This window comes from Gopherus evgoodei, chromosome 3 (genome assembly GCF_007399415.2).
Source record: "Gopherus evgoodei ecotype Sinaloan lineage chromosome 3, rGopEvg1_v1.p, whole genome shotgun sequence".
Lineage (NCBI taxonomy): Eukaryota > Metazoa > Chordata > Testudines > Testudinidae > Gopherus > Gopherus evgoodei.
In genome coordinates, this window is record NC_044324.1 from 9265873 (window position 1) to 9292796 (window position 26924).

The 26924-nt window shown below is 59.1% G+C and overlaps 2 protein-coding genes across 10 annotated transcripts in view; one reads left to right on the plus strand and one right to left on the minus strand.

The window, feature by feature from the left end:
* Positions 1–3661: 3661 nt before the first annotated feature.
* On the plus strand, positions 3662–22949 carry ZNF513 (zinc finger protein 513). 8 transcript variants are annotated; one of them, XM_030554954.1, is made up of 6 exons: positions 3668–3744; positions 5385–5503; positions 6637–6768; positions 10734–10820; positions 19972–20559; positions 21087–22949. In XM_030554954.1, exons 2-6 carry the CDS (start codon positions 5446–5448, stop codon positions 21815–21817), a joined length of 1596 nt encoding a protein of 531 aa, XP_030410814.1. In that variant the 5' UTR covers positions 3668–3744; positions 5385–5445; the 3' UTR covers positions 21818–22949. The 8 variants fall into 8 exon arrangements, with proteins under 8 accessions (XP_030410816.1, XP_030410818.1, XP_030410814.1 ...); XM_030554955.1 differs by having other exon boundaries at positions 3691–3744; positions 5382–5503; XM_030554956.1 differs by lacking the exon at positions 5385–5503 and having other exon boundaries at positions 3662–3744.
* SNX17 (sorting nexin 17) overlaps positions 22921–26924 on the minus strand; it is a 54991-nt gene continuing 50987 nt past the window's right edge. For both annotated transcript variants that reach the window (XM_030554964.1, XM_030554965.1), the window contains exons 12-15: positions 24031–24108; positions 23835–23909; positions 23724–23765; positions 22921–23644 (exon numbers count right to left, since the gene is read on the minus strand). In XM_030554964.1, coding sequence (XP_030410824.1) covers positions 23525–23644; positions 23724–23765; positions 23835–23909; positions 24031–24108 — 315 coding nt within the window. In that variant the 3' untranslated portion in view covers positions 22921–23524. The remainder of the gene's footprint in view (positions 23645–23723; positions 23766–23834; positions 23910–24030; positions 24109–26924) is intronic.

The following is a 26924-nucleotide window of genomic DNA, read 5'->3' on the forward strand; positions in this document are numbered from 1 at the left end:
CCATCCTGGCTAATAGCCATTAATGGACTTAACCACCATGAATTTATCCAGTTCCCTTTTAAACGCTGTTATAGTCCCAGCCTTCACAACCTCCTCAGGTAAAGGAGTTCCACAAGTTCACTGTGCACTGCGTGAAGAAGAACTTTCTTTTATTTGCTTTAAACCTGCTGCCTATTCATTTCATTTGGTGACCCGTAGTTCTTGTATTATGGGAACAAGTAAATAACTTTTCCTTATCCACTTTCTCCACATCACTCATGATTTTATAGATCTCTATCATACCCCTCTTAGTCTGCTCTTTTCCAAGATGAAGAGTCCTAGCCTCTTTAATCTTTCCTCATATGGGACTGTCATAAACAGATAGCTAAGGGTTAATGTCTCTTTCACCTGAAGCACCTGACCAGAGGACCAATCAGGAAACAGGATTTTTTTTCAACTCAGGGTGGAGGGAAGTTTGTGTCGGAGTCTTTGTCTGTCTGCCTGCTTTTCTCTCAGCTATGAGGAGTGATTTCTATTTCCTGCTCTCTAATCTTCTGTTTCCAAGTTGTGAGTACAGAGATCATGTATTTACATGTCTATAGTTGCTGGAGTTGTTTGAATTGTATTCTTTTTGAATAAGGCTGTTTATTCAATATTCTTTTAAGCAATTGACCCTGTATTTGTCACCTTAATATAGAGAGACCATTTGTATGTATTTTCTTTCTTTTTATATAAAGCTCTTTTAAGACCTGTTGGAGTTTTTTGTTAGTGGGGAACTTGAGGGAATTGGGTCTGCAGCTCACCAGGGAATTGGTGGGAGGAAGAAGTCAGGGGGAAGTCTGATTTTGCATTCCCTCTGGGTGAAGAGGAAAGTGCTTTTGTTTCCAGGATTGGAATTACAGAGGGTGGACTCCTTCTGCTTAGATTCACGGAGGTTGCTTCTGTGTATCTCTCCAGGAGCACCTGGAGGGGGGAAGGGAAAAAGGATTATTTCCCTTTGTTGTGAGACTCAAGGGATTTGGGTCTTGGGGTCCCCAGGGAAGGTTTTTCAGGGGGACCAGAGTGCCCCAAAACACTCTAATTTTTTGGGTGGTGGCAGCAAGTACCAGGTCCAAGCTGGTAACTAAGCTTGGAGGTTTTCATGCTAACCCCCATATTTTGGACGCTAAGGTCCAAATCTGGGACTAAGGTTTGACAGGGACCCTCTCCAAACCTCTAATCATTTTCGTTGTCCTTTTCTGAACCTTTTATAGTTCCAGGATATCTTTTTTCTTTAGTAGCCTCTTCGGAAGGATCTTGGTGAAGGTTGTCAGGGGGTGCCTCAGTGACTCTCCCTTTTAGGAAGGAAGCTGGGTTCAGTCTCCCCATGACTACTGCTGGTGAGCCAGCCTGAGGGGAACAGATTGCCCAGGGAGCCCTTTAGGGCTTAAGGGGTAAATGAGCAGCTGGGCCTACCAGAGAGTTTTTTAGAATTCAGGGAGGGTTGATCTGGAGGCAGAACTGGTGGGGAAGGAAGGAGATCCCTGCAACGGCTATTCCTGCTGCCCCAGCTCCAGGGAAGAGAATGGGGGTTCTTCATCCACAGATAAGGGCAAGACTGCTGTATCCCAGCCCCAGGAAGCTTCTTGCTTTAAAGAAGGATTCGGAGACGGTCAACGGGAGAGCGTGGTAGGACCAAAGCCCTTAGTGAAATAGTTTCTTTTTTTGTCTGATGGATTCTTTGTTGACTCACAGGGTGTTCTTGGATACAAAGCTCATTTTAAACTTGTTGGAAACACCCAGGGAGTAGGGATTAAGATAAAGCATCTACCATGCCATGACTGTCCATAAGGGGCCAGTTACCAGCAGGGACAAGAGTCTGTTACAAGAATCTTTTATACGCAGTGTCGTTGCAGCCCTGTTGGTCCCAGGATAGGAGAGAGATTCCAGGTGGGTGAGGGAATATCTTTTATTGGATCAACTTCTGTGGGTGAGAAAAACAAGCGTTGGTGGTATACAGAGCTCTGGGAGGGAGAAAGCTTCTCTCTCACCAACAGGAGCTGGTCACATAAAAGCTACTACCTCCCCCTCCTCATCTCACTCTACATTCGGTCAACTAGTTTCCCCCTTGGCCAGTACTTTACTGACACATTCAAGGACTGCCACAGCCCTGCTGGCAGTGAGCCGCTTGGAGCCTGTCCAGTCATGATCTTCCAAGCGTTTTGTTCTGTTAATGACCATTTCAGCCCAGTCCCCAAGGCCTGAGATGAGTGAGGCTGGCTGGGCTGTAATTCCCTGACGCTGATCTAGCGCATTATTTTAAATTATGAAATATTTTACTACTATCAAATCCGGTGGAACCACGGCCGTATTGAAGGAGGATGCAGATTTTTGTCTGTCCCAGGGGAGGGAGCAGCTGGGCCTAGGGCCACAGGGCTTCTCCAAGTCTCCCTTTGCTCCAGGTCCTCAACCCCTGCTCGTGCCGCCTGTACTAGAGAAGGGAGCAGCGCTTCCCAAGCCGGTGTAACGACACATTTCTCGGCATCAACGTCCTTGTCTTTCTTAACTGCTCCCTTGAACTGCGGCTACAGGATCCTCCGCCGGGAGCCGGGCTCTGCGGCTGGTGCCGGGGTTCCCGGACACCGGAGCCGCGGGGGCCCGGCTGGAGCCAACGAGACAGAAACAGAGAATCCGCCTCTCCCAGAAGCGGCGGCGGGGGGGCGCTGCCTTGATCGCCTTAGGGAGCTACCTGCAGCCCCCGGCTCGCTCCGCCCCTCCCCCCGCCGGTAACCCCCGGCCCGGCCCCGCTCCGCCCCTCCCCCCGCCGGTAACCCCCGGCCCGACCCGCTCCGCCCCTCCCCCCGCCGGTAACCCCCGGGTCATCCCCGCTCCGCCCCTCCCCCCGCCGGTAACCCCCGGGTCATCCCCGCTCCGCCCCTCCCCCCGCCGGTAACCCCCGACCCGCTCCGCCCCCTCCCCCCGCCGGTAACCCCGGCCCGGCCCCGTTCCGCCCCTCCCCCCGCCGGTAACCCCCGGCCCGACCCGCTCCGCCCCTCCCCCCGGTCAGACCCGCTCCGCCCCCTCCCCCCGCCGGTAACCCCCGGGTCATCCCCGCTCCGCCCCTCCCCCCGCCGGTAACCCCCGACCCGCTCCGCCCCCTCCCCCCGCCGGTAACCCCCGGGTCATCCCCGCTCCGCCCCTCCCCCCGCCGGTAACCCCCGACCCGCTCCGCCCCCTCCCCCCGCCGGTAACCCCCGGCCCGGCCCCGTTCCGCCCCTCCCCCCGCCGGTAACCCCCGTTCCGCCCCCTCCCCCCGCCGGTAACCCCGGCCCGGCCCCGTTCCGCCCCTCCCCCCGCCGGTAACCCCCGTTCCGCCCCCTCCCCCCGCCGGTAACCCCGGCCCGACCCGCTCCGCCCCCTCCCCCCGCCGGTAACCCCCGTTCCGCCCCCTCCCCCCGCCGGTAACCCCGGCCCGGCCCCGTTCCGCCCCTCCCCCCGGTCCGACCCGCTCCGCCCCCTCCCCCCGCCGGTGACCCCCCGGCCCGGCCCCGCGGGCGTGAGCGCGCCGATGACGTCACGGCCGTTCCCGCGAGGGGCCCCGGGGCTCCCATCGCGCCCTGCGGCCGGAAGCGGAAGTGGGGCCGGAGCCACCGGCCGCTCCGAGCCGCGGGGCCCATGAGCGGCGGGGGCGGCGCGGCGGGGCCGGAGCTGGGGGCGGGGAGGCGGCCGGGCTGGAGCCGGACAGGATGCCCCGCCGGAAGCAGCGACACCCGCAGCCCGTGAAAGGTGGGGGGGGCGCTGGGGGGGGAAGCGGAGCAGCCTGGGGGGGCGGGAGCTGGGGATGGGGGGGCGGAGTGGGGGGGCGCTGGGGGGGGGAAGCGGAGCAGCCTGGGGGGGCGGGAGCTGGGGATGGGAGGGGGCGCTGGGGGGGGGGAAGCGGAGCAGCCCGGGGGGGTGGGAGCTGGGGATGGGGGCGCTGGGAGGGGGGAAGCGGAGCAGCCTGGGGGGGCGGGAGCTGGGGATGGGGGGGCGGAGTGGGGGGGCGCTGGGGGGGAAGCGGAGCAGCCCTGGGGGGGTGGGAGCTGGGGATGGGGGGGGCAGAGTGGGGGGGGCGCTGGGGGGGGAAGCGGAGCAGCCCTGGGGGGGCGGGAGCTGGGGATGGGGGGAAGCGGAGCAGCCTGGGGGGGTGGGAGCTGGGGATGGGGGCGCGGGGGGGGAGCGGAGCAGCCTGGGGGGACGCTGGGGATAGGGGGAGTGCACGGGGGGGGCGCTGGGGATAGGGAGTAGGGAAGTGGGGGGAGCATTGGGGGTAGGGAAGTGGCCGGGGGGGCTGCTGGGATTAGGGGATAGGGGAGCCGCCTGGGAGGGAGGAGGAGGGCGCTGGGGTTAGGGGGTAGCAGAGCGGTGGTGGGGGCTGGGGTTAGGGGGTAGCAGAGCGGTGGTGGGGAGGTGCTGGGGCTAGGGGGAGTGCACGGGGGGGGCGCTGGGGATAGGGAGTAGTGGAGTGGCCAGGGGGGGCTGCTGGGATTAGGGGATAGGGGAGCCACCTGGGAGGGAGGAGGAGGGCGCTGGGGTTAGGGGGTAGCAGAGCAGCCTGGGGAGGTGCTGGGGATAGGGGGAGTGCACGGGGGGGGACGCTGGGGATAGGAAGTAGTGGAGTGGCCGGGGGGGCTGCTGGGATTAGGGGATAGGGGAGCCGCCTGGGAGGGAGGAGGAGGGCGCTGGGGTTAGGGGGTAGCAGAGCAGCCGCGGGGGTGGGGGGTGTTAGTGCCCCTGGCTGTAACATCCTTTCAGCCAAGTGCTGTGCTGCTGGTCCAAGTGGGGAGGCTGGACACCAAGCTCCAGGTGCTGCCGGGGAGCCCAAGGATCCCAGTCCAGGGGTGCCCAAAGGTGCTGTGTGTCCATAGCAGTCGGACACTGGGAGGCAGCCCCCCGACCCTGGCACATTCAGCTTTCGGTGGTGTCCATTTCCCTTACGCTGGCCGTCTGTCGAGGTGGAGAAGACTCTGTTGCGTCTGTAGGAAGCTGCCCATAGGGACATCCCCGCTCCGTTCTGAGGAGCCTGTGGCGATGATTCCTCTGCTGCTGTCCACCAGCTCTCAGCAAGTCGCAGGAGTGTAGGTCACAGCCTCGCTGCAGTAGCTCGGGTACAGCTGAAATGGCTGGGCAGGTACTTGGCACAGCCAGGCCGTGCCTTGGCTGCCACTACCCAGACTGCTGCGGCCACACGGCTGTTGATACTCGCACTTGTTTGCTGTGCGCGTGAGCAAGGGAATCGCAGCCTTAGCTGGTGGTGCAGCCATAGCCTGGGATAGAGCCCTTGTGCAGAGGGGGATAGGTGGGCAGCTCCCGAGCCCTGGTAGAGAAGCCGTGTGAGCGGTTCCTTTCAGGCAGCAGAATCTCTGATTTCTTCCCATTCTTAGCAGGTGGGGAGTAGCCATCGGGGAAGCTGTTCTTCCTCCCCTCCCGGTGAAATGTACAAGGCAGATGGCTCCAGGCTCCTCTCTTGAAGGTCTCCACGTGGCGGGGGGACGAGCAGGAAAGGGTGTGTGGCATGGCAGAACCCAGGATCTGACCTGAGCATCAGTGGGCTTTGGTGGAATAACTTGCATGGACAGAGTTCTGTCCTGGGAGCCAGTCTGTGCTCTGCCAAGGGCTCCCTGTGGGGCCCTGAGCCAGTCGCTTTGGGTTTCAGTTCCCCACCAGCACCACAGGAGTGAGAGGGTGAAGGCTGGAAAGCTGGCGAGGCTCAGGGGCCGCAGACACTGGGCCAGGTCAGGACTGCAAATAGTCCAGTTGCCATGCAGTGGGGTGAAAGCTGCACGTCCCATGCAAGCCAGCGCACTCTCTCCCAACAGCCAGCTGTGGTCAGCATCCCCTGGACTGCACTGACAACTGTCTGGCGAAATGAAATCTAATCTGGTCACCTGAATCTGCTGCCAGCGTAGCTGCTTGTTTGCAGAGGCTTTGGGGACAGAGCTTGCTGGTTTCCCCCACCCTGTTGGGACCAGCAATGCTAATTGTGTGTAGGTGGTCGCGGTGCTGGCTAGGCCCTTAGCTGTCACTGGCTAGCTGTGAAGCCACGGCCTGAGTGCGGGGGTGTGCCTGGACCTTTTAATGCAGTGCTTCTGCCCTCCAGAGGGGCCTGAGGGCATCGGTGTGCTCCACCATGAAGGCCTGGCTGGGTGGCTGACTGGCTCCTCTACCGGCTGTCAGTGCTTCTCCAATCCCCTTGGGCCTCATTTTCTCTTCACGCAGGAAGCAAGTGTGAAGTCCCTGCTGCACAGGGAAAAGGAGGTGCCCCGTTCTCCCCTTGTCTTGCCTAGCTCCCCTGTGTGCCATGGGAGCTCTGATCCTGGACGCTGAAGGCAGCCTGAGCAGGGACATCGGGACCGAGGGGTTCACCTTTCCCCCGTGCTGTAGGATGGGGGGCTTGGAGGACACTTCACATGCAGCTAGTAGCATGTGGAAGACTCTCCCTGCAGCCACTGCTGAAGCCCTGGCTCCCCATGTGGCTGGGCCCAGCCCTGGCTCCAGATGCTAGTGGTAATGTCCGTTCCCTGTGCCTCCCATGGCTGTGCGGCGGAAAGAAGAGAGCTGGGCACTCAAGTCCTCAGCCCATGATAGCACATTTCCTTGTGCCCCAGCAGTAACTGGCTGGCGCTCCGTGTGTTGCAGTGGACGCTGAAGACACTCTCGAGGAGACGCCAGGAGGGGATCTGGTGCTGCAGAGTGACCTGCTGCTGGGCCAGGACTTGGAGTTTGAGGACAGCAGCGACAGGATCATGGGCTTTGAGAAAGACTTGGAAGGTTTGTCTATGGGCTGTGTGTGTTTTCCAGAGGGACCCTGTAGGCCTGCGGTGAAGGGGGAGGCTCCTCCATTGGAGCTGGGTGAGAGCAGCTCTCTGCTAGACCCCAGCGTAGGGCCTGCACTCAGGAGTGGCTGGGGTCTCTACTGGGCACGAGGAGGCTGGTAGTCCAGGCAGCAGCTGTTGTTGCTGGTTTGGGGGGCAGAAGGGGGAGAAGGGAGCTGGCCCTGTGCTCAGGGTTTTGGGGAGGAAGTTGGTCCTGTGGCCCTGGCACAGGCCCCTCCCTACAGTCACCTCCATCCCGAGCAGGATGGGGAGCCTCTGTGTTTCCCAACAGCAACTGCTAGGGCTTCTGAGGGATCTGGAGTTGTGAAGCTCTGTCTCCAGAGCCCCCTGGGGCCATAAGGGAGCATTGCCTGCAGGACCCAGCACTCCTGTGTGTGTCCCCTGAGGTTCTGGGTGGGGAGAGGCCAGGCAGGGCATGTGCCTCACCCACCCTTGGCTACATTGACTTGTATCTGCCACCGTGCTGCCCAGGTTCCTGATTAGCTGTGACTCTGGGACCCGTGTGGAGGCAGGGTGGGCGCTTGCCTAGGTCGGGTGAGAGATGGATGGGGTGGATCTGACCCCGCGCTGTGGGCTTGTGTATGGTCATGTGGGGGTTCCACTCCCTCACAGGTAGCCTGGGTTCCTGTGGGACAAACGCACGACTGCTGAGCTCTGTGCAGAGGAAACGGGTTGGGTGGGGGGCTGAGCTGCCTGGCCTCTGGTAGGATCTTTGTTTGTCACTGTGAAAAGCACAGGCAAGTCCAGAGAGAGCCCACGGAAGCGCGTGGACGAAGTCAAGACATGAGAGCTACAGTCATCTGGGCACCCTTCGTGCCCATAACTAGGGGCGGTGTCACGTGTTGCCTGTCGCTGCTGGGCCATGGCGAGTTTGCTAGGCAGGGCTGTGGGGAAGATTGGTCTGAGGCTGCTACAATTGATGTGTCAGGTAGCAGAGCCAGGAGTGTGCTGGCGGAGGAGCCCCGGATGGGACAGGCCCCAAAGATCTGGATTCTCTTCCTGCCCTGGGGCTGCAGGCAGTGACCTTTGGGGGTTTTCTCCCTTAGTGTGTGTGTGCTGCGCTCACCAGGATTGGCCACACAGGTGTCGTGCATCTACCTTGGGCATCTGCACCGGCACAGCTACATCAGTGCAGAGAGCCCAGCACAGATCAGCCAGGAACCTGACTGGGCGGGGGGTGGTGGTGGTGAAGGAATGCTTGCTGGGCTCCAAGATGCCAGGAGGCAGGCAGTCATTCCGGGTCTGGATGGTGTGCAGTAAACCACCCTCCTCTCTTCCCACCCGCACCCAGCTTCCCCAGACCTGCCCCAAGCAGAGTCCTGGCCTGAAAAGAGGCCCTGAGAGTGCAGCTGGAGCTGTTGAGCTGGCGTGGAAGATGCGTGGCCTTATAAAACCTTAGATGGTAGACTGATTCCTGGCTTCTCAGAGCTGCGCCTCCCAGCTGCACGGTTGTAATGTATGTTTTAAATGAAGTGATGTCTGTGCACCAAGCAGAACGCCCTGGCCCTGGCATCCTCGCAGGGTCCTGCCAGGCATCAAGGGAATCCTGCAGCAACCGGTGTCATTTCAACACCACCGCCAAATGCAAGGTTGTGTCTCTAGCAGCACAGAGCGTCGTCCTGCTCACGAGCCAGAGGAACTTCCCAGAAAGCAGTGACTCCGGAAGGGACTTGTGAGCCAGCTGAACGTCGGCTTCCAGGGCCACGCTGCAGCGAAGAGGCTAAACGTGATCCTCGGATGTGTAAACAGGCAGGTGGTGGTACCTCTGTATGTGGCATTACTGAAACCGTTGCTGGATGCTGTGTCCACATTGCAAACGGGATATTGATGAATTGGAAGGGGTTCCGCGAAGAGCCACAAGAATGATTTGAGATCTGGAAAGCCTGCTTTGCAGCGAGAGACTGACGAAGCTCGTTTATTTAGCTCAACCAAGGGAAAGTGAAGAGGTGGCTTGGAGCGGGATCTGGAAGGATTCTCCTAGCAGATGGCTCTTCAGTCTGGCAGACAAAGGCAGGCTAGGAGCTGAAACTGGAGAAATTCAGCTTGGAAATAAGGTGCAGATGTTTCCCAGTGAGGGGGATTAACTGTGGGTAGGGTGACCAGACGTCCTGATATTTAATCAGTCGGAATGCAAATTGCCCTCTGGCGCACAGGCAGAGGGGGCTAAACCCCCCCCCCCCGCCCAACTCCACCCCGGCCCTGCCCTGACTACACGCCTCCCCAAATCTCTGCCCTGGCCCTGCCCCCTCACTGCCCTATTGGATCCCTCCCCAAATCCTCGCCTCTTCCCCACTGCATTCCTCCCCCCTCCCTCCCAGGCTTGCGCTAATCAGCTGTATGGCAACGCAAGCACTGGAGGGAGCGGGGAGAAGCAGGATCCGGCAGCCAGCTCGGGAGGTGGAGGCAGAGCGAAGGTGGGGGGGTGGGGCATGGAGCTGCCACTGGGTGCTTAGCCCCCACCAATTTTTCCTATGCTCCAGCAGCTCTTGGTGTTTGTTGCTCTGCTGGTACCCCCCACTCCCACCCCCCGCGTCCAGATATTTCACAGCTCTCATCTGGTCACTCTAACCGTGGGACATCTGGCCGGGGGTGTGAAGGATTCTCCAGCCCTGGGAAAAGTTAGAAGATTGGGCACTCTTGTTTTTTGAAGATCTGCTCTGGCTCAGCCAACAGTTCTGGGCTTGATGCAGGAGTCCCTGGAGGAGGGTCAGTGGCCGGTTCTGCAGATGGTCACACTCGCTGGCTGCAATGGCCTTAGCAGTCTGAGCTCCAATCAGCAGAGTGATGTTTCTGGAGGAGTCTCCATTACCCCAGCAGGGACATCATTTAGGCGGGTGGCCATAAGAGACCGCGTGTCTCTGTGGTTGGGGCCCTGAGCCGGCAGCCTGGATGTCTTCCTGCCTCTGTCACTGACCTGTGGCAAGTCCCGCACTCTGCACCTCCCTGCCCCTATCTGCAGACAGGATAGCGACCCTGACCTCTGCAGAGCACTCCAAGGTCTCTGGGGGTTAGTGGCGCAGAGGCTGGGCCATGTGCTCAGCTGGGTGTGCTGATCGGGCGTGCACTGCATGCCTATCTGGCTGCTGGCCCCGCCCCGCCCCGCAGCTCTGTCTCCTGGTGTTCACTAGCCCTCGGCATGGGGCTGTGTGCTCTTGGCTTGGACGAGCCCAGCACATGTCATTGCCAAGCACTGCACGGGCTCCCAATGCAGTGGGTGAGAGGAGAGCTCGGCACTGGCACAAGGACGGGGCCCTCCATACTACCTTGGCAGGTTCCCCAGAACTGTCCCTCAGCCTGCCCTGGGCAGATCCCGCGAGCGCTGCTGCTGTGCGAGTGGGCCTGTTCTCCAGCCTGCTCCTGGACCCATAGTGGTTCACGTGTTGGTTCCTGCAGCACATAGGCTCTTTCCGGGATGGTCACAGAGGATGCAGAGCTCTCTCGTTGGAAGGGACCATTGTGATCATCTAGTCTGACCTTCTGTATCATGCAGGCCAGAGAACCCGCCTGATGAGTCCCGCCTTGGGCCCAGAACTTCCAGCAGAGCTAGAGCGGCACCTAAAAACTTCAAGGCCTGGAGAAGCCTCCGCAGCCCTCGGCCAGTTGTTCCCGTGGAGCATCCCGCTGGGAGCACGTGGTCAGTTAGGAGTCAGAGTAGATACAAGTCCTGTGCTGACTCTACTCTCAGGACAGTCCCCCGAGCAGTAATTCTCTGTCCCTGGATGCAGGATTGTATGTTTGGCTGGATTAGTGAGCCCAGCTTCGCAAGCAGTTCCAATTGCTCGCTATGTTTGACCTGCTGCCATCATTTAGTGACCTGCTTTGACCCCTCTGCCAGGGTGGGCATTGTCCATGAAGGCAGCCCCTCTTCATATTATTCATTTGTGTTCCCATTGTGCCTAGGACCCTACCTACAGACCAGGCTCCCATTGTGCTCGGGGCTGTCCCAAGGCGCTGCTTGCCTTAGACAAGACGTGGACAAAGGCAACGGTGGGGGTCCAATAGAACAGTGCAATGGTATTGGTCAGCATGATGGGCAGTGGGATGAGCCCACCAGCAAGCTACCCTTTGTCAGGCTTTCGTAGGCCTCAGAGAAAAGCAGGTGCTGAAGGAGAGTCATGAGTTTAGTGCAACTTTGCAGGGAACCCCCCAGGTGAGAGGCAGCCAGGCAGAAAACACTGGGGTGCTTGTTTAAAATGTAACCAGTGGGTGCTAGTGCTTGGTCAGCTGCAGGAGTCGGCCTTGGATTGTGAGTGAGAGCAAAATTGCTTGTCTTCGCTTTCTAGGCCCTGCACAGATGGTTTGGTGCGCTAGAGAAGGGGAAGCCAGTGGAGGGGTTCAGAGAGGGGTGACATGGTCAGTGTGCCCCAGACTAGGACAGAGATCTTTGCAGCAGAATTCTGAATGGACCTGAGTGGGACAAGGTTGCCTTTGTGAACGCCAGAGGGTAGGATGTTGCAGTAAGTGAGATGTGAGCCTGGCGGAAGGTTTTAGTTGGGTGGATGGACAGATTAGGCTGGATCCAAGAGCTGTTATGCAGAAAGAATTGGCAAGATTTAGACACCACCTGCAAGTGAGGGCCTAGAACGAGGTCTGAGTCGAAGACAATACTCAGGTGATGGGCCTGAGTGACAGCTGGATGGTGGAGGAGTCCTCAGCGATCGAGATAGGAGGTAGCAGGCAGGTGACATGGGGAAGATTAAAAGCTCTGTCTTAGCTGTGTTGCACTTTAGCTGATGGCTCGGCATCTGCGAGGAGACGTCAGCAAGACAGGACGAGATTGTAGTTTGGCAGCAGGAGACGGGCGTGGAGTAGAAGTAGATAAGGTGTGCGGGGAGAAGAGCAGGGGACCAAGGACAGAGCCCTGTGGAACCCCCACGGAAAGAGAAGAGGATCCCCCAAAGGAGGCGCTGAAGGAGCAACTGGAGCAGTAGGAGAACTAGGAGAGAACAGAGTCATGGAAACCAAGGCTGCAAGCGGAGGAGCATGGTCAGCGGTATGAAAGGCAGCTAACAGCTCAAGGAGGGAGCGCTGGTTCTGAGCTTTGGCTAGGGAGAGGTCAGCAGAGATTTCAGCAAGAGCAGTTTCAGAGGAGAGTGAGGGATGGAAGCAAGGTCAGAGAGGATCTTGGATGGAGTTGAGGAAAGGAACTCCAGACTGATACTGTAGAAAGTGAACATAAGAACGGCCAGACTGGGTCAGAGAAATAGTGGCCAGTGAGAGATGCTCCAGTGGGAATGAACAGAACAGAGCAGTTATCGAGTGACCTAGCCCCTGTCATTCAGTCTTTTGTTTTGTTTTTTAATTGGAGATATCCTATCTCCTAGAACTGGAAGGGACCCTGAAAGGTCATTGAGTCCAGCCCCCTGCCCTCACTAGCAGGACCAAGTACTGATTTTTGCCCCAGATCCCTAAGTGGCCCTCTCAAGGATTGAACTCATAACCCTGGGTTTAGCAGGCCAATGCTCAAACCACTGAGCTATCCCTCCGTCCCAGTCCGAGGGTTAGGGACACTAATCCCCATGGAATTCTGTGCCAAAAAAATAAAAATTCTGCATGCAATATTTTAAAATTCTGCATCTTTTATTTGTCAAAATAACCCAATATAATCATGCCAACTTCAATTATTTTGGTAATTTATTTCAAAATACCGGTCAGCAAGTATGTCTGTAACAATATTGACGACAAAGACGACTCAGGAAATGTTTTTTGACAAATAGATTCCTTACTAGGCACATTAATACAGACCTTTGAATAATAATTCATTTAAACTACAATACAGAACTGTATTTCCCACACCCCTCAGAAGCAGTGCAAAGGCCGGGGGGAGTCGGGGTAACGGAGGAGCTGAGGGAGAGGGAAGTAATTGCTGGGCAGAGCCCTGGGAGTGAACCTGGAGGGTTGTTAGGTGTGAGTGGGAGACGTATGGAACAGGGTTTTTTTTGGCAGGGTGGGAGAGGTTGTTCAGGAGTTGGGGGGCCTTCCCATGCAGACCCTGGCTGACCCCCAGCCTCTCCCGTTCAGACAGGCACATCTGCCCCATCCCCCATGCACCACCTCTCCCCCATGTGTTCTTACACCCCACTAAGCCATCTCCTCCCCCACGTCACTGCACCCCACTCAGCCATCTCCTCCCCCCCATCCCCACGTGTCACTGCACCCCACTCAGCCATCTCCTTGCCCCCATCCCCACGTGTCACTGCACCTCCTTCCCCCCATGTGTTTCTACACCCCCACTTGGCCACTGCTCCCTGCATCCCCATGTGTCCCTGCACCCCACTCAGCCATCTTCTCCCCCGCCATTCCCAGGTATCCCTGCACCCCCGCTCCCATTCTGCTCCTGGCTCAATGCTGTCACCTCACTGGCTTTGTGCCCCCTCTCTTGTTTGTCCCATTCCCCCCCCCACTGGCCCTTCTGAACCCATCTGTGACATGCCCCATTCTGGTCATCCTCCCCTATATCCTGTCTCCCCTCACCTGGCCCCGCAGGCAAGGTGCTGTAAGAAGGCAGCTACTGCCCCCTCCCTCTCTACAGCTCCTTACTCTAGCCCAGAGCCAGCTGCCCTCTCTTCTGGTGCCACAGCAGCCCCTGGTGGGCAAAAGGTGTAACTGCAGCAACTCCCCTGCTGAATCTGTTTCTAGGGGTGAGGGGATCTGCAGGGGACATAATATCAGGGTTGGAAGGGACCTCAGGAGGTATCTAGTCCAACCCCCTGCTCAAAGCAGGACCAATTCCCAACTAAATCATCCCAGCCAGGGCTTTGTCAAGCCTGGCCTTAAAAACCCTCTAAGGAAGGAGGAGGAAGAGGGGAGGGGTAGCTCAGTGGTTTGAGCATTGGCCTGCTAAACCCAGGGTTGTGAGCTCAAACCTTGAGGGAGCCCTTTAGGGATCTGGGGCAAAAATCTGTCTGGGGATTGGTCCTGCTTTGAGCAGGGGGTTGGACTAGATGATCTCCTGAGGTCCCTTTCAACTCTGATATTCTGTAATTCCACCACCTCCCTAGGGAACCCATTCCAGTGCTTCACCACCCTCCTAGTGAAAAGTGTTTCCCAATACCCAACCTAAACCTCCCCCAATGCAACTTGAGACCATTACTCCTTGTTCTGTCATCTGCCACCACTGAGAACAGCCTAGATCCATCCTCTTTGGAACCCCCTTTCAGGTAGTTGAAAGCAGCTATCAAATCCCCCCTCATTCTTCTTTTCTGCAGACTAAACAATCCCAGTTCCCTCAGCCTCTCCTCATAAGTAGGGGGCTGGAGAACATGAATCATTTTTGTTGCCCTCTGCTGGACTCTCTCCAATTTGTCCACATTCCTTCTGTAATGGGGGGCCCGAAACAGGACGCAGTACTCCAGATGTGGCCTCACCAGTGCCGAATAGAGGGGAATATTCACTTCCCTCAATCTGCTGGTAATTCTTCTACTACTGCAGCCCAATATGTCATTGCCCTTCTTGACAACAAGGGCACACTGACTCATATCCAGCTTCTCGTCCACTGTAACCCCTAGGTTCTTTTCTGCAGAACTGCTGCCTAGCCACGTGGTCCCTATTCTGTAGCAGTGCATGGGATCTTCCTTCCTAAGTGCAGGACGCTGCACTTGTCCTTCTGGACATGCACAGTGGCGCAAAATTTCTCCTGGAGTAGGACACCTGGAGCATGTGATTCCATCCTTGACTATTTTGGCTAATAGCTGTTCGTGGACCTATTGTTTGTGAACTTATCTAATTATTTATGAACCAGTTATACTTTTGGCCTTCACAGCATCCCTTGGCAACGAGTTCCACAAGCTGACTGTGCATCATGTGAAGAAATACTTCCTTAGGTTTGTTTTAAACCTGCTGCCTATTAATTTAATTGGGTGACCCCCAGTTGTTGTTATGAGAAGGCGTAAATAACACTTCCTTGTTCAATTTCTCCACACCAGTCATAATTTTATAGACCTCTGTCATATCGCCCCTTAGTTTTCTCTTTTCCAAGCTGAAAAGTCCCAGCTTATTAATCTCTCCTCATGTGGAAGCTGTTCCAGGCCCCTCATCATTTTTCCTGCCTTTCTATCTACTTTTTCAAATTCCAATATATCTTTTTTTTTTTTTTTTTTTTTGAGCTGGGGAAACCAGAACTGCTCGCAGTATTCAAGGTATGGCTGGACCGTGGATTTAGACAGTGGCATTATAATATTTATTGGCTGATTACTTACCCTATTCCTTTTGGTTCCTACCATTCTGTTCACGTTTTTGGCTGCTGCTGCACTTTGAGTTGATATTTTCACAGAACTGTCCACAATGCCCTCAAGGTCTTTCTTGAGTGGTGACAGCTGATTTAGACCCCATCATTGTGTATGTAGAGTTCAGATTAGTTTCCACTGTGCATTACTTTGTATTTATCAGCTCTGACTTTCATCTGACATTTTGTTGCCCAGTCGCCCAGTTTTGTAAGATCCCTTTGGAGCTCCTCACAGCCTGCTTCGGACTTAACTATCTCAAGTCGTTTTGTATCGTTTACTCCTCTTTCTAGATCATTTACGAATATGCTGATCAGCTGGTCTCAGTACAGACCTCTAGGGACCCTGCTATTTACCTCTCTCCACTGTCAAAATTGACCATTTATTCTTTCCCCTTGTTTCCTGTTTTGTAACCAGTTACTGATCCACGAGACGACCTTCCCTCTTATTGTAGAATTATAGAGTCAGGGATAGAAGGGACTGCAAGAGTCATCTAGTCTAACCCCCTAATCTAATTCCATGTTTGCTTAAGAGCCATTGCTGAGGGATATTCTCAATGGCTTTCTGAAAGTCCAGGTATGCTATATCCATGGGATCCCCCTTGTCCACATGCTTGTTGACCCTCTCAGAGAATTCTAATTGGCGAGGCGTGATTTCCCTTTACAAAAACCATGTTGACTCTTCCTCCAACATATCATGTTCCTCTATGTCTGATAATTCTGTTCTTTCCTATAGTTTCAACCAATTTGCCTGTTACTGAAGTCAGGTTTACTGGCCTGTAATAGCCAGGATGGCCTCTGGAGTCCTTTTTAAAAAATTGGCATCATATTAACTATCCTCCAGTCATCTGGTATAGAGACTGACTTAAGCAATAGGTTACATACCACAGTTAGTTCTTCAATTTCACATTTGAGTTCCTTCAGAACTCTTGGGTGACACCATCTGGTCCTGGTGACCTATTCCTCTTTAATTTATCCATTTGTTCCAGAATCTTCTCCACTGACCCCTCAATCTGGGACAGCTCCTCAGATCTGTCACCTAACAAGAATGGCTCAAGAATGGGAATTTCCCTCAGGTGATCTGCAGTGAAGACTGATGCAAAGAATTCCTGTAACTTGTCCTTGTCAGCCTTGAGTGCTCCATTAGCACCTCGATTGTCCGGTGGTCCTACTGCTTGTCTGGCAGGCCTCCTGCTTTTGATGTACTTAAAAAAACAAACAACAAAATTTTTTAGTCTTTTGCTAGTTGCTCTTCAGATTCTTTTTTTACCTGCCTAATTAAATTTTACACGACTTGCCAGAGTTTATTCTTTCTTTTTTCTGCAGTAAGATTTGACTTACAATATTTAAGGGGTGTCTGTGTCTCTGGCTGCTGCTTTGACTCTGTTTAGCAATGATGGCATTCTCTTGGGGGTATACATATGGTTTGAGCCTCTGTTATGGAGGTGGTAAGAAGCTTCCATGCACTCTTGTGACTGCTCCTTTTATTTTCCACTTAACTTGCCTCCTCCTTTTTGTGTAGTTCCCCTTTTTGAAGTTAAATGCTACTATGGGGGGTTTCTTTCATATTTCCCCCCCGGAAGGATGTTCCATTTAATTACATTATGGTCACTATTGCCGAGCAGTTCCACTACATTCACCGCCTGGATCAGATCCTGTGTGCGTCACGTAGGACAAAGGCCATGTCTCCACTAGCGGCTACTGGCACTGCTGTGATTGGTGCAGTGCTGTCGATTTAGTGGGTCTGGTGAAGACGTGCTGAGTTGATGGGCGAGCGCTCTCCTGGCAAGGTGTGTGCTCCTCCTCCCTAAGAGCAGAAGCTGCGTTAATGGGAGAGCATCTCCTGTCGACATGGCGCAGTGCAGACACCACTGTACGTTGACGGGAGTTCAGTAACTTACATAACCGAACTAGCGCGAGTTAGATTGACTTGCAGCTTTATGTAGAGCAGCGCTAGGGCAAGACTTGCCGCTGCCCGGGGGGTTCCAGGACTGGCTGCCCCAAGCACCCATCATTAATGACGTCTAGAAATGTTCTTTGCATCCTATCCTGACGTGACCCGTTCCCAGTCAGTAGGGGGCTAGGTGAAGTCTCCCATTACTGCATTTTCTATTTTTACAGTCTCTCTAATCCCCCTGAGCATTTCCCAATCTCCATCGCCATCCTGGCCAGTCTGGCCATCCCTACTGCTATACTCTTCTTATTCATGCCTGGAATTTCTATCCAGAGAGTCAGTCAGTCTGTGGTACCATTTGAGTCATTTAAGATTTTTTTACTCTGTGCTTTCTTTCACTTATAGTGCTCCTCCCAACCAGCACTACCTGTTCTGTCCTACCAGGATACGAAATGTATAGGAATTAGTGTTGCATTGATTATCATCAGTCTGCCAAGTTTCCATGTTTCCTGTTGTATCAACAGGCTCATTTAATACCAGGCACTCAGGTTCACCCATCTTACTAGTTATACTTCCTGCATGTGTAAACAAGCACTTATAAAATTTGTCACTATTTAGTTGTCTGCCTTGTTGTGACGTCATTGAACGGGACACTCTTGCTTGTTTGACTCCTGCCTGCACTTTATCAATTGCTGTCCTTTCCCCTTTACTAGGCTACTCCCCTAAGCGATGCCTCTGTCCGAATCACGTGCTCTTCCACACCTCTTGGGTCTCCCCCAGCCCTAACTCCTCTGACCTTTTTAATTTGACATGCCAGCAGTCTGGATCCAGTTTGGTGTAGGTAGAGCCCATCCTGCCTGTATAGGCTCCTCCTTCCCCAAAACTTCCCCAGTTCCTAATAAATCTAAACCCCTTTTCCCTACACTATCATCTCATCCACCCATTCAGACCCTGCAGTTCTGCCTGTCTAACTGGCCCTGTGCGTGGAACTGGAAGCATTTCGGAGAATGGCTCCCATGCATTTCCGGACTTCAATCTCTTCCTTAGTAGCCAACTTTGGCCTCCAGGACCTCTGTCCCATCCTTCCCAGCTCCATGCAGTCGGTGAGCTCACTGATGGAGGGGGAAACAGGTCTGGGGTGGTAGCTGGAGAGGCAAATGGGTTTTTAAGGGGGAGAAACTAAAGCCGGCTAGTCCTGGCTGGAGCTTGAGGAGAGGGTGGGGGTGAGAGTGAGCACAAGGCAGATGAGGCGGCTGGAGGGGGTCACTGGAGTTAGAGGAAGAGAAGAGACAGGAAACCTCTGCCTCTGTGATAGGGGATGGGCCCAGGGCTTTTATCCATTTTCTGGAACAAGCAGCGAGGCCCATGCAGGGCGTTGCGGAGCCGGGAGGGGGAGGGGCCAGTGGCAGGCGCTTAGAAGGCAGCCTGGGGTTCGGCTCTGTTGGAGAAGCAGTGCTGTCTGGGAAGATGGCCTTTTCATGAGCACACTGCTGCAAAGCTCGCTGGCCCAGTGTGTGCCTCTCTCAGGGCCTGGAGTGCAGCTGTCTGCAAGCCAGCAGGACAGCATGGGGCACATGGGCATTGCCCCTGACTGCCATCCGTCTGGCTGGGACACTACAGGGATGATTCTCTTGGCTAAGCTGCCTGGCTTCAGCTGAGCCCTTGCCATGTGTGGGCGGTCATGGCAGGTCCAGCCAGCCCCCTTGCCATCTCTCATGCTGCTTTAATGGCCTCTCTGAGGGCCTGGCCAGCAGGTGTAGAGGGAACCACTGCAGTTCCATGGAGTGGGAGTCCTGCATGGGCAGGCCCATCTGTTGGGAACTGGTGTCTGCTGGGGTGTCCTGTGCAAATGCCTCTGTGGCCTGGTGGGTGGGTGCAGCCCAAAGGGGAGGGGCTCATGGATGGCTATTCGGGGGAAGGGTGGGGGGCTCCTGCACTGGTACCAGTGCCCTTCAGCATATTCATAAATGATGTAGGGGAAAAGGTGTAAACACGGAGGTGGCAAAGCCCAAAGCAAACCACAAAAAGCTCTCACAAAACTGGGTGACTAGGCAACAAAATGGCAGGTGAAATTCAATGTTGATCAGTGCAAAGTGATGCACATTGGAAACCAGAATCCCAACCCTACAGATACAATGATGGGGGCTAAATTAGCTGTTACCTTTTAAGAGAGAAAGGGTGGAGTTAGGGATAGTTCTCAGAAAACATCCACTCAATGTGCCATGGCAGACAGAGGCAAACCGAACGTAGGATCCATTAGAAGAGGGCTGGATAATAAGACAGAAGATATCATATTGCCTCTCTATAAATCCCTGGTTTGCCCACATCTTGAATCCTGGGTGTAGATGTCTCAAAAGAGAGAGATTGGAGTGGGAAAAGGTTCGGAAAAGAGCAACAAAAATTATTAGGGGTCTGGAACGACACCTCTATGAGGAGAAATTAAGACGACTGGGGCTTTTCAGCTTGGCAAAGAGATGACTGAGGGAGGATATGATTGAGGTCTATCAAATCATGATTGGTGTGGAGACAGTAGATAAGGAAGTGTTATTTACTCCTCCTCCTAACACAAGAACTAGGGGTCACTAAATGAAGTTAACAGGCAGCAGGTTTAAAACAAACAAACGAAAGAATTTCTTCACACAACACAGTCAACCTGGGGATGTTGTGAAGGCCAAGACTCTTTCAAAAAGAACAAGATAAGTTCCTAGAGGACAGGTCCATCAATGGCTATTAGCCAACATGGTCAGGACGCAGCCCCACACACTGGGTGTCCCCTAGCCTGTGGCTGCCGCGTGCTGGGACTGACGACAGGGTTGCTCACTAGATAATGACTCAGTTCTACTCGCTCCCGGTAAAGCGTCTGGCTCCGGCCGCTGTCAGAAGACAGGGCACTGGGCTGACCCGGCCTGGCCGTTCTTGTGTCCAGTCCAGAGGGGAGGGGCTGTGGGTGGCTGCTGGGGGTGGGTGTTAGGTCCTGTGTGGGCTCTGCGCTGACTGCTCCCCTCTCCCTGCGGCGTTTGCAGTGGACTCCCTGGTGGGGAAGATCTCCATCCCAGCTTACTCGCTGAGCGACGACGACTACTCCAGCTACCGGCAGCTGAGCGTGGAGAGTGACCCCGAGGAGGGGCGGGAGCCTGGCCCCACAGCCCTGCCTTGTTCTCAGTGTGGCCTGCAGCTGGCCGTGCGCGTGGGGCCGAGCTGCCCGCAGTGTGCAGGGGCCGAGGAGGGCCGGGGCCAGCGTGTGCTCTACTCCTGCCAACTCTGCCCCTTCGCCTCCCACTACTCCAGCCACCTCAAGCGCCACATGAAGACCCACAACGGCGAGAAGCCTTTCAAGTGCCCGCACTGCGACTACGCCTCGGCTCAGCTGGTGAACCTGACGCGGCACAAACGCACACACACGGGGGAGAGGCCCTACCGCTGCCAGGCCTGCAGCTTTGCCTGCAGCAGCCTGGGCAACCTGCGGCGCCATGAGCGCATCCACAGCCAGGACAAGCCCTTCCAGTGCAGCGCCTGCGCCTACCGCTGCAACCAGCGCCGTAACCTGCAGCGCCACACCCGGAGCCATCGCCAGGCGGAGGAGGGGCCCTGCTGCCGGAACAAGGCCCAAGGTAGGGGGGCAGGACACGCACAGCACGTGGGCCGGGGCAGGCCGCTCTGGGGCAGCGAGGACAGGGCTGCAGGGCCCTGGAAGGAGAACCCAGTGTGGGCACTGGCCTCCAGTCAGGCTCCAGGGGCAGCTCCTGCTCTGTGGGGTCTGGGAGGAGTGCAGCTGTCTCTGGCCAAGTCTCAGGCCCAGCTCCGCTGACCGGGCCTGTGAGCCCAGCCTGCTCCCAGCCGCTGTGCCCTAAACACTCCATCAAGCAGCCGGCCCAGCCCCTCCCACCTGGCACTGGGGAGGAGATGTGTGCATTGCCATGATTGCCATGGCCAACAGCCAGGGAACTCCCACCTGTACTGGGTGGAGTGAGGGAGGAGCATTGGAACTGGGGGGGGAAGGGTTGCCTCTCCCCCTCCCCCCATGCTAGATTTGTTGTATGGGTGACTGGGCAGGGCGAAGGGAGGAGGGGGACGGATATGACGGGTGGAGGAGGTCCCCAGCCCCAGTCTCACAACTGCCCTCTGCCCCATCCTGCAGGGCCGCTGCTGCCGGAGCTGAACCTGCAGGTGAGTGGTGCCAGCAGCCCCCGCCTGCAGGGCGAGGAGGCAGACGCCTTGCCGGAGCTGCTCTTCCCCTTCACCTGCCGCATGTGTGGGTTGGTGCTGGACGACGGCTTGGTGCAGGACGAGAGCCTGGTGGAGCAGATCTGCAGCCGCTGCAGCCTGGCCGTGCTGAGCACCGAGCCGGATGAGAGCCCCCCCGAGAGCGGCACCAAGGGCTTCTCCTGCAGCCTGTGCCCCTTTGCCACACACTACCCCAACCACCTGGCCCGCCACATGAAGACACACAGTGGCGAGAAGCCCTTCGCCTGCCCCCTCTGTCCCTACGCCTCCGCCCACCTGGACAACCTCAAGCGACACCAGCGTGTGCACACAGGGGAGCGGCCCTACAAGTGCCAGCTCTGCGACTACGCCTGTGGCAACCTGGCCAACCTCAAGCGTCACGGCCGCATCCACTCCGGCGACAAGCCCTTCCGCTGCAGCCTGTGCAGCTACCGCTGCAACCAGAGCATGAACCTCAAACGCCACATGCTGCGCCACACAGGCGAGAAGCCCTTCCGCTGCCACCTCTGCCCCTACACCACCGGCCACTGGGACAACTACAAGCGCCACCAGAAGATCCACGGCCCTGCTGCTGAGGGCTGGGCCAGCCCCCCGAGTGCCAAGCCCCGGCTGGCCCTGCCGCCCCCAGCTGCCTCCCTGCACTAGGACCTGGGCCTGGCCCACCGCAGGCGCATGGCCGGGGGCTGAAATGCTGCTGCTGGCTGGGGGCAGGGCCTTGCTGGGCCTGTCCTTGGGGGCAGGAGAAGAAGCAAGTGCCTGCGCAGCGGCTGGGGGGCAGGGGCCAGCAGTGCTGCAGAGGAGGTTCCCCCCCTCAGACAGGCTGGGCGTGGGAAGCAGGAACTCAGAGCCATTGGTGCCCAGTAACCTGAGCTGGGGCCAGGGCACTCCTCACCCCAGCTGTGCCCAGCAATGTCACTGCTTGGAATAAAAGCCTGCCAAGCAGTACCCCAGCTGTGTGGAGCTGCTGTCAGGGGGAGGGAACATACCCCCCCACTCCCCATCTCACACACTGCTGTTCCCTGGAGCAGTTCTGCCTGGACATGGGGTTCAGGGGCTAGGAGGGGGAGTGCCAGCTGGCCTCTGCCCAGGCAGCGCAAAGAAGCCTTGTCAGGGACCACAGAGCGTGGCCCCTTCCCTCCTCCAGCACCCTGGGTGCAGCAAGGGAGGGGTGGGGGGGAGACTGGCCTGGCCCCCCGCCCCGGGGTGCGTCTCAAGGCTGTGTAATTTATATTGTGTATAAAAGCATTAAAGTCAGTTTTGGGGTGCAGAGGCGCCTGGCTAAGCCCCGGGGCTGTGAGCAAGATCGAGCCCCTTGGCCCTCAGGCACAGTCAAGAGCTGCTCAGTGGGCTCCAGCAAGGGGGGGGTCACAGCAGCACCAATCCCGGCCCTGCCCGAGTGCGATGCCCTGTAAATGCTGATGTGTCCCAGCCTCAAGCTTCCCTGGGCCTGCTGCAGTACGTGCGCCTGGCACCACAGCAGGGGGGCAGGGCCTGGGCACACTGGCCTGTGCCCCCTGCTCCAGTGCAGACACAACAGGGATTTAGAGTCACCTGCTGGGGCCCTGACCTGGGTTCAGAGCTGACCAGGGCATGGACCTACAGGGGGTCAAGGAGTCGGGGGCAGTTGCCCAAAGGGAGGCAGGCTGGGGCCAGCCCAAGAGGGGCCGTGCTGGGGGCCCAGCTGGAGTTATGGCCTCTCTGGGCTGCTGCTGCCCCCCCTCAGCCCAGGCAAGGCAGCCACACACCTGTTACCAATCATAAGCCGCTTTAATCACTGCAGTGTGTAAACGGTGGTTAATGTCCATTGCTGCTCCAGTCCCTCTGCAGACAGCAGAGCCTACAGGTTACAAGCCTGGCGATGCTGCTGGCGTCTACGAGCGGGTTCGCGGCGGCAGGCACAGCCACTGCTGAACTTCGGCCGCTGGTCTTTGTGCAAAGACCTAGCTGCTAATTTGGCATTTGTGGAGGCCGGGAGGTATCTGCCGCCATGGGAACACCCCTGGCCTCCACCTCCCCTGGCAGCCAGCCCTTGGGCTGGCTCGAAGTGCAAGCTGCAGGCCAGTCCTGGCCCCAGGCCACTGAGCCCTCCTGCAGGGCTGGGGCAGCGGCCTCGTGGCGTTGGACCAGCCCCCGTCCTGACCCGCTCCGTGGAGGTGAGCGTTGTTCCCCTGTGAAATGGGCTCCGTGGGCTGAGCCTGGGCAGGGGCCGCCATCAGGAAGGGGGTGGCAGCAGCGGGGAGGTGGTGCCCCCCACTCCCCTCCAAGGCAATGGTGGGTGGAGGGGGTTGAAGTGGGGCAGGGGCAGGTGGCTGGTAACCCGACAGAGGCAGATGGGACGTTCCCCAGAGCAGGCTACAGGTCCTCGTCGCCAATCCCCTCGAAGGCGTAGTTGCCGTGGAAGTCGTTGGCACCCAAGTCACTGGCAGAGCCGGAGTGGCTGATGCCCCGCAGGCTGACGGAGGTGAGCTTGCTCTGCAGGGAAGGAGGGCAGGTTAGCGCTATCCCGTGCTGGGGGACACCCCCCACCCCGAGGAGGCGGCGGGTTACTCACCGAGAGTTTGAGGATGGGCTCCCGGCTGCCGTCGGGCGAGTCCTGCAGAGACGGACACGAGTCAGAGGGGGCAGCAGGACGGGCAGGGGGAGGGCGGGGGGCTGCACTTACCAGCAGGGGGGGGGATTTCACAGCTTGCTGGCTGTCCGAGCGCCGCAGGGCCCCGTTGGCTCGCCTGCGGAACATCTGGGGGCAAGCAGAGGAGAGCAGCTCAGCAAGGGGCGAGGGGCAGCCAGGGGGCCCCATGGGAGCTGAAGTGGTAGCAATGCAAGAGGGACACTCACCCCCTTCCCAGCCACCCCCTCACCTTGCGGATGCTGCCGCCTGACTTCTTCACCATCAGCTCATCCACCATGGACTGCAGGCAGATGCTCAGCATGATGGCCTGGGGGCGATAGCGCTCGTCACAGCCGGCCCCGAGCAGCCCCATCTCCCCCACAGCACAGCCCTCCCCGCCCAGCTGGGGGGCCCTGCAGAGACCCCACTGCCGGCCCCGTCTCCCCCGGAGCACAGCCCTCCCCGCCCAGCTGGGGGGCCCTGCAGAGACCCCACTGCCGGCCCCGTCTCCCCCGGAGCACAGCCCTCCCCGCCCAGCTGGGGGGCCCTGCAGAGACCCCACTGCCAGCCCCGTCTCCCCCGGAGCACAGCCCTCCCCGCCCAGCTGGGGGGCCCTGCAGAGACCCCACTGCCGGCCCCGTCTCCCCCGGAGCACAGCCCTCCCCGCCCAGCTGGGGGGTCCTGCAGAGACCCCACTGCCGGCCCCGTCTCCCCCGGAGCACAGCCCTCCCCGCCCAGCTGGGGGGCCCTGCAGAGACCCCACTGCCGGCCCCGTCTCCCCCGGAGCACAGCCCTCCCCGCCCAGCTGGGGGCCCTGCAGAGACCCCACTGCCGGCCCCGTCTCCCCCAGAGCACAGCCCTCCCCGCCCAGCTGGGGGGCCCTGCAGAGACCCCACTGCCGGCCCCGTCTCCCTCGGACCACAGCCCTCCCCGTCCGGCTGGGGGGCCCTGCAGAGACCCCACTGCCGGCCCCGTCTCCCCCGGAGCACAGCCCTCCCCGCCCAGCTGGGGGGCCCTGCAGAGACCCCACTGCTGGCCCCAAGCAGCGCCATCTCCCCCAGAGCACAGCCCTTCCCGCCCAGCTGGGGGGCCCTGCAGAGACCCCACTGCCGGCCCCGTCTCCCCCAGAGCACAGCCCTTCCCGCCCAGCTGGGGGGCCCTGCAGAGACCCCACTGCCGGCCCCAAGCAGCGCCATCTCCCCCAGAGCAAAGCCCTTCCCGCCCAGCTGGGGGGCCCTGCAGAGACCCCACTGCCGGCCCCGTCTCCCCCAGAGCACAGCCCTCCCCGCCCAGCTGGGGGGCCCTGCAGAGACCCCACTGCCGGCCCCGTCTCCCCCGGAGCACAGCCCTCCCCGCGCAGCTGGGGGGCCCTGCAGAGACCCCACTGCCGGCCCCGTCTCCCCCGGAGCACAGCCCTCCCCGCCCAGCTGGGGGGCCCTGCAGAGACCCCACTGCCGGCCCCGTCTCCCCCGGAGCACAGCCCTCCCCGCCCAGCTGGGGGGCCCTGCAGAGACCCCACTGCCAGCCCCGTCTCCCCCGGAGCACAGCCCTCCCCGCCCAGCTGGGGGGCCCTGCAGAGACCCCACTGCCGGCCCCGTCTCCCCCACAGCACAGCCCTCCCCGCCCAGCTGGGGGGCCCTGCAGAGACCCCACTGCCGGCCCCGTCTCCCCCAGAGCACAGCCCTTCCCGCCCAGCTGGGGGGCCCTGCAGAGACCCCACTGCCGGCCCCGTCTCCCCCAGAGCACAGCCCTCCCCGCCCAGCTGGGGGGCCCTGCAGAGACCCCACTGCCGGCCCCATCTCCCCCAGAGCACAGCCCTCCCCGCCCAGCTGGGGGGCCCTGCAGAGACCCCACTGCCGGCCCCGTCTCCCCCAGAGCACAGCCCTCCCCGCCCAGCTGGGGGGCCCTGCAGAGACCCCACTGCTGGCCCCAAGCAGCGCCATCTCCCCCAGAGCACAGCCCTTCCCGCCCAGCTGGGGGGCCCTGCAGAGACCCCACTGCCGGCCCCGTCTCCCCCGGAGCACAGCCCTCCCCGCCCAGCTGGGGGGCCCTGCAGAGACCCCACTGCCAGCCCCATCTCCCCCACAGCACAGCCCTCCCCGCCCAGCTGGGGGGCCCTGCAGAGACCCCACTGCCGGCCCCAAGCAGCGCCATCTCCCCCAGAGCACAGCCCTTCCCGCCCAGCTGGGGGGCCCTGCAGAGACCCCACTGCCGGCCCCGTCTCCCCCGGAGCACAGCCCTTCCCGCCCAGCTGGGGGGCCCTGCAGAGACCCCACTGCCGGCCCCGTCTCCCCCAGAGCACAGCCCTCCCCGCCCAGCTGGGGGGCCCTGCAGAGACCCCACTGCCGGCCCCGTCTCCCCCGGAGCACAGCCCTCCCCGCGCAGCTGGGGGGCCCTGCAGAGACCCCACTGCCGGCCCCGTCTCCCCCGGAGCACAGCCCTCCCCGCCCAGCTGGGGGGCCCTGCAGAGACCCCACTGCCGGCCCCGTCTCCCCCGGAGCACAGCCCTTCCCGCCCAGCTGGGGGGCCCTGCAGAGACCCCACTGCCGGCCCCGTCTCCCCCAGAGCACAGCCCTCCCCGCCCAGCTGGGGGGTCCTGCAGAGACCCCACTGCCGGCCCCGTCTCCCCCAGAGCACAGCCCTCCCCGCCCAGCTGGGGGGCCCTGCAGAGACCCCACTGCCAGCCCCGTCTCCCCCAGAGCACACCCCTCCCCGCCCAGCTGGGGAGCCCTGCAGAGACCCCACTGCCGGCCCCATCTCCCCCAGAGCACAGCCCTCCCCGTCCAGCTGGGGGGCCCTGCAGAGACCCCACTGCCGGCCCCGTCTCCCTCGGACCACAGCCCTCCCCGTCCGGCTGGGGGGCCCTGCAGAGACCCCACTGCCGGCCCCGTCTCCCCCGGAGCACAGCCCTCCCCGCCCAGCTGGGGGGCCCTGCAGAGACCCCACTGCCGGCCCCGTCTCCCCCGGAGCACAGCCCTTCCCGCCCAGCTGGGGGGCCGTGCAGAGACCCCACTTCCGGCCCCATCTCCCCCGGAGCACAGCCCTCCCCGCCCAGCTGGGGGGCCCTGCAGAGACCCCACTGCCGGCCCCAAGCAGCGCCATCTCCCCCAGAGCACAGCCCTTCCTGCCCAGCTGGGGGGTCCT

Bases quoted from the DNA above. Each gene is read 5' to 3' on its own strand.
- ZNF513 (XM_030554954.1), top strand. From the start codon at position 5,446: ATGGCTCCAGGCTCCTCTCTTGAAGGTCTCCACGTGGCGGGGGGACGA. The intron at 6,769-10,733 runs GTTTGTCTATGG...CATTGTGCCTAG, and splicing joins CTTTGAGAAAGACTTGGAAG to GACCCTACCTACAGACCAGG. The intron at 10,821-19,971 runs GTGGGGGTCCAA...CGGCGTTTGCAG, and splicing joins AGACGTGGACAAAGGCAACG to TGGACTCCCTGGTGGGGAAG.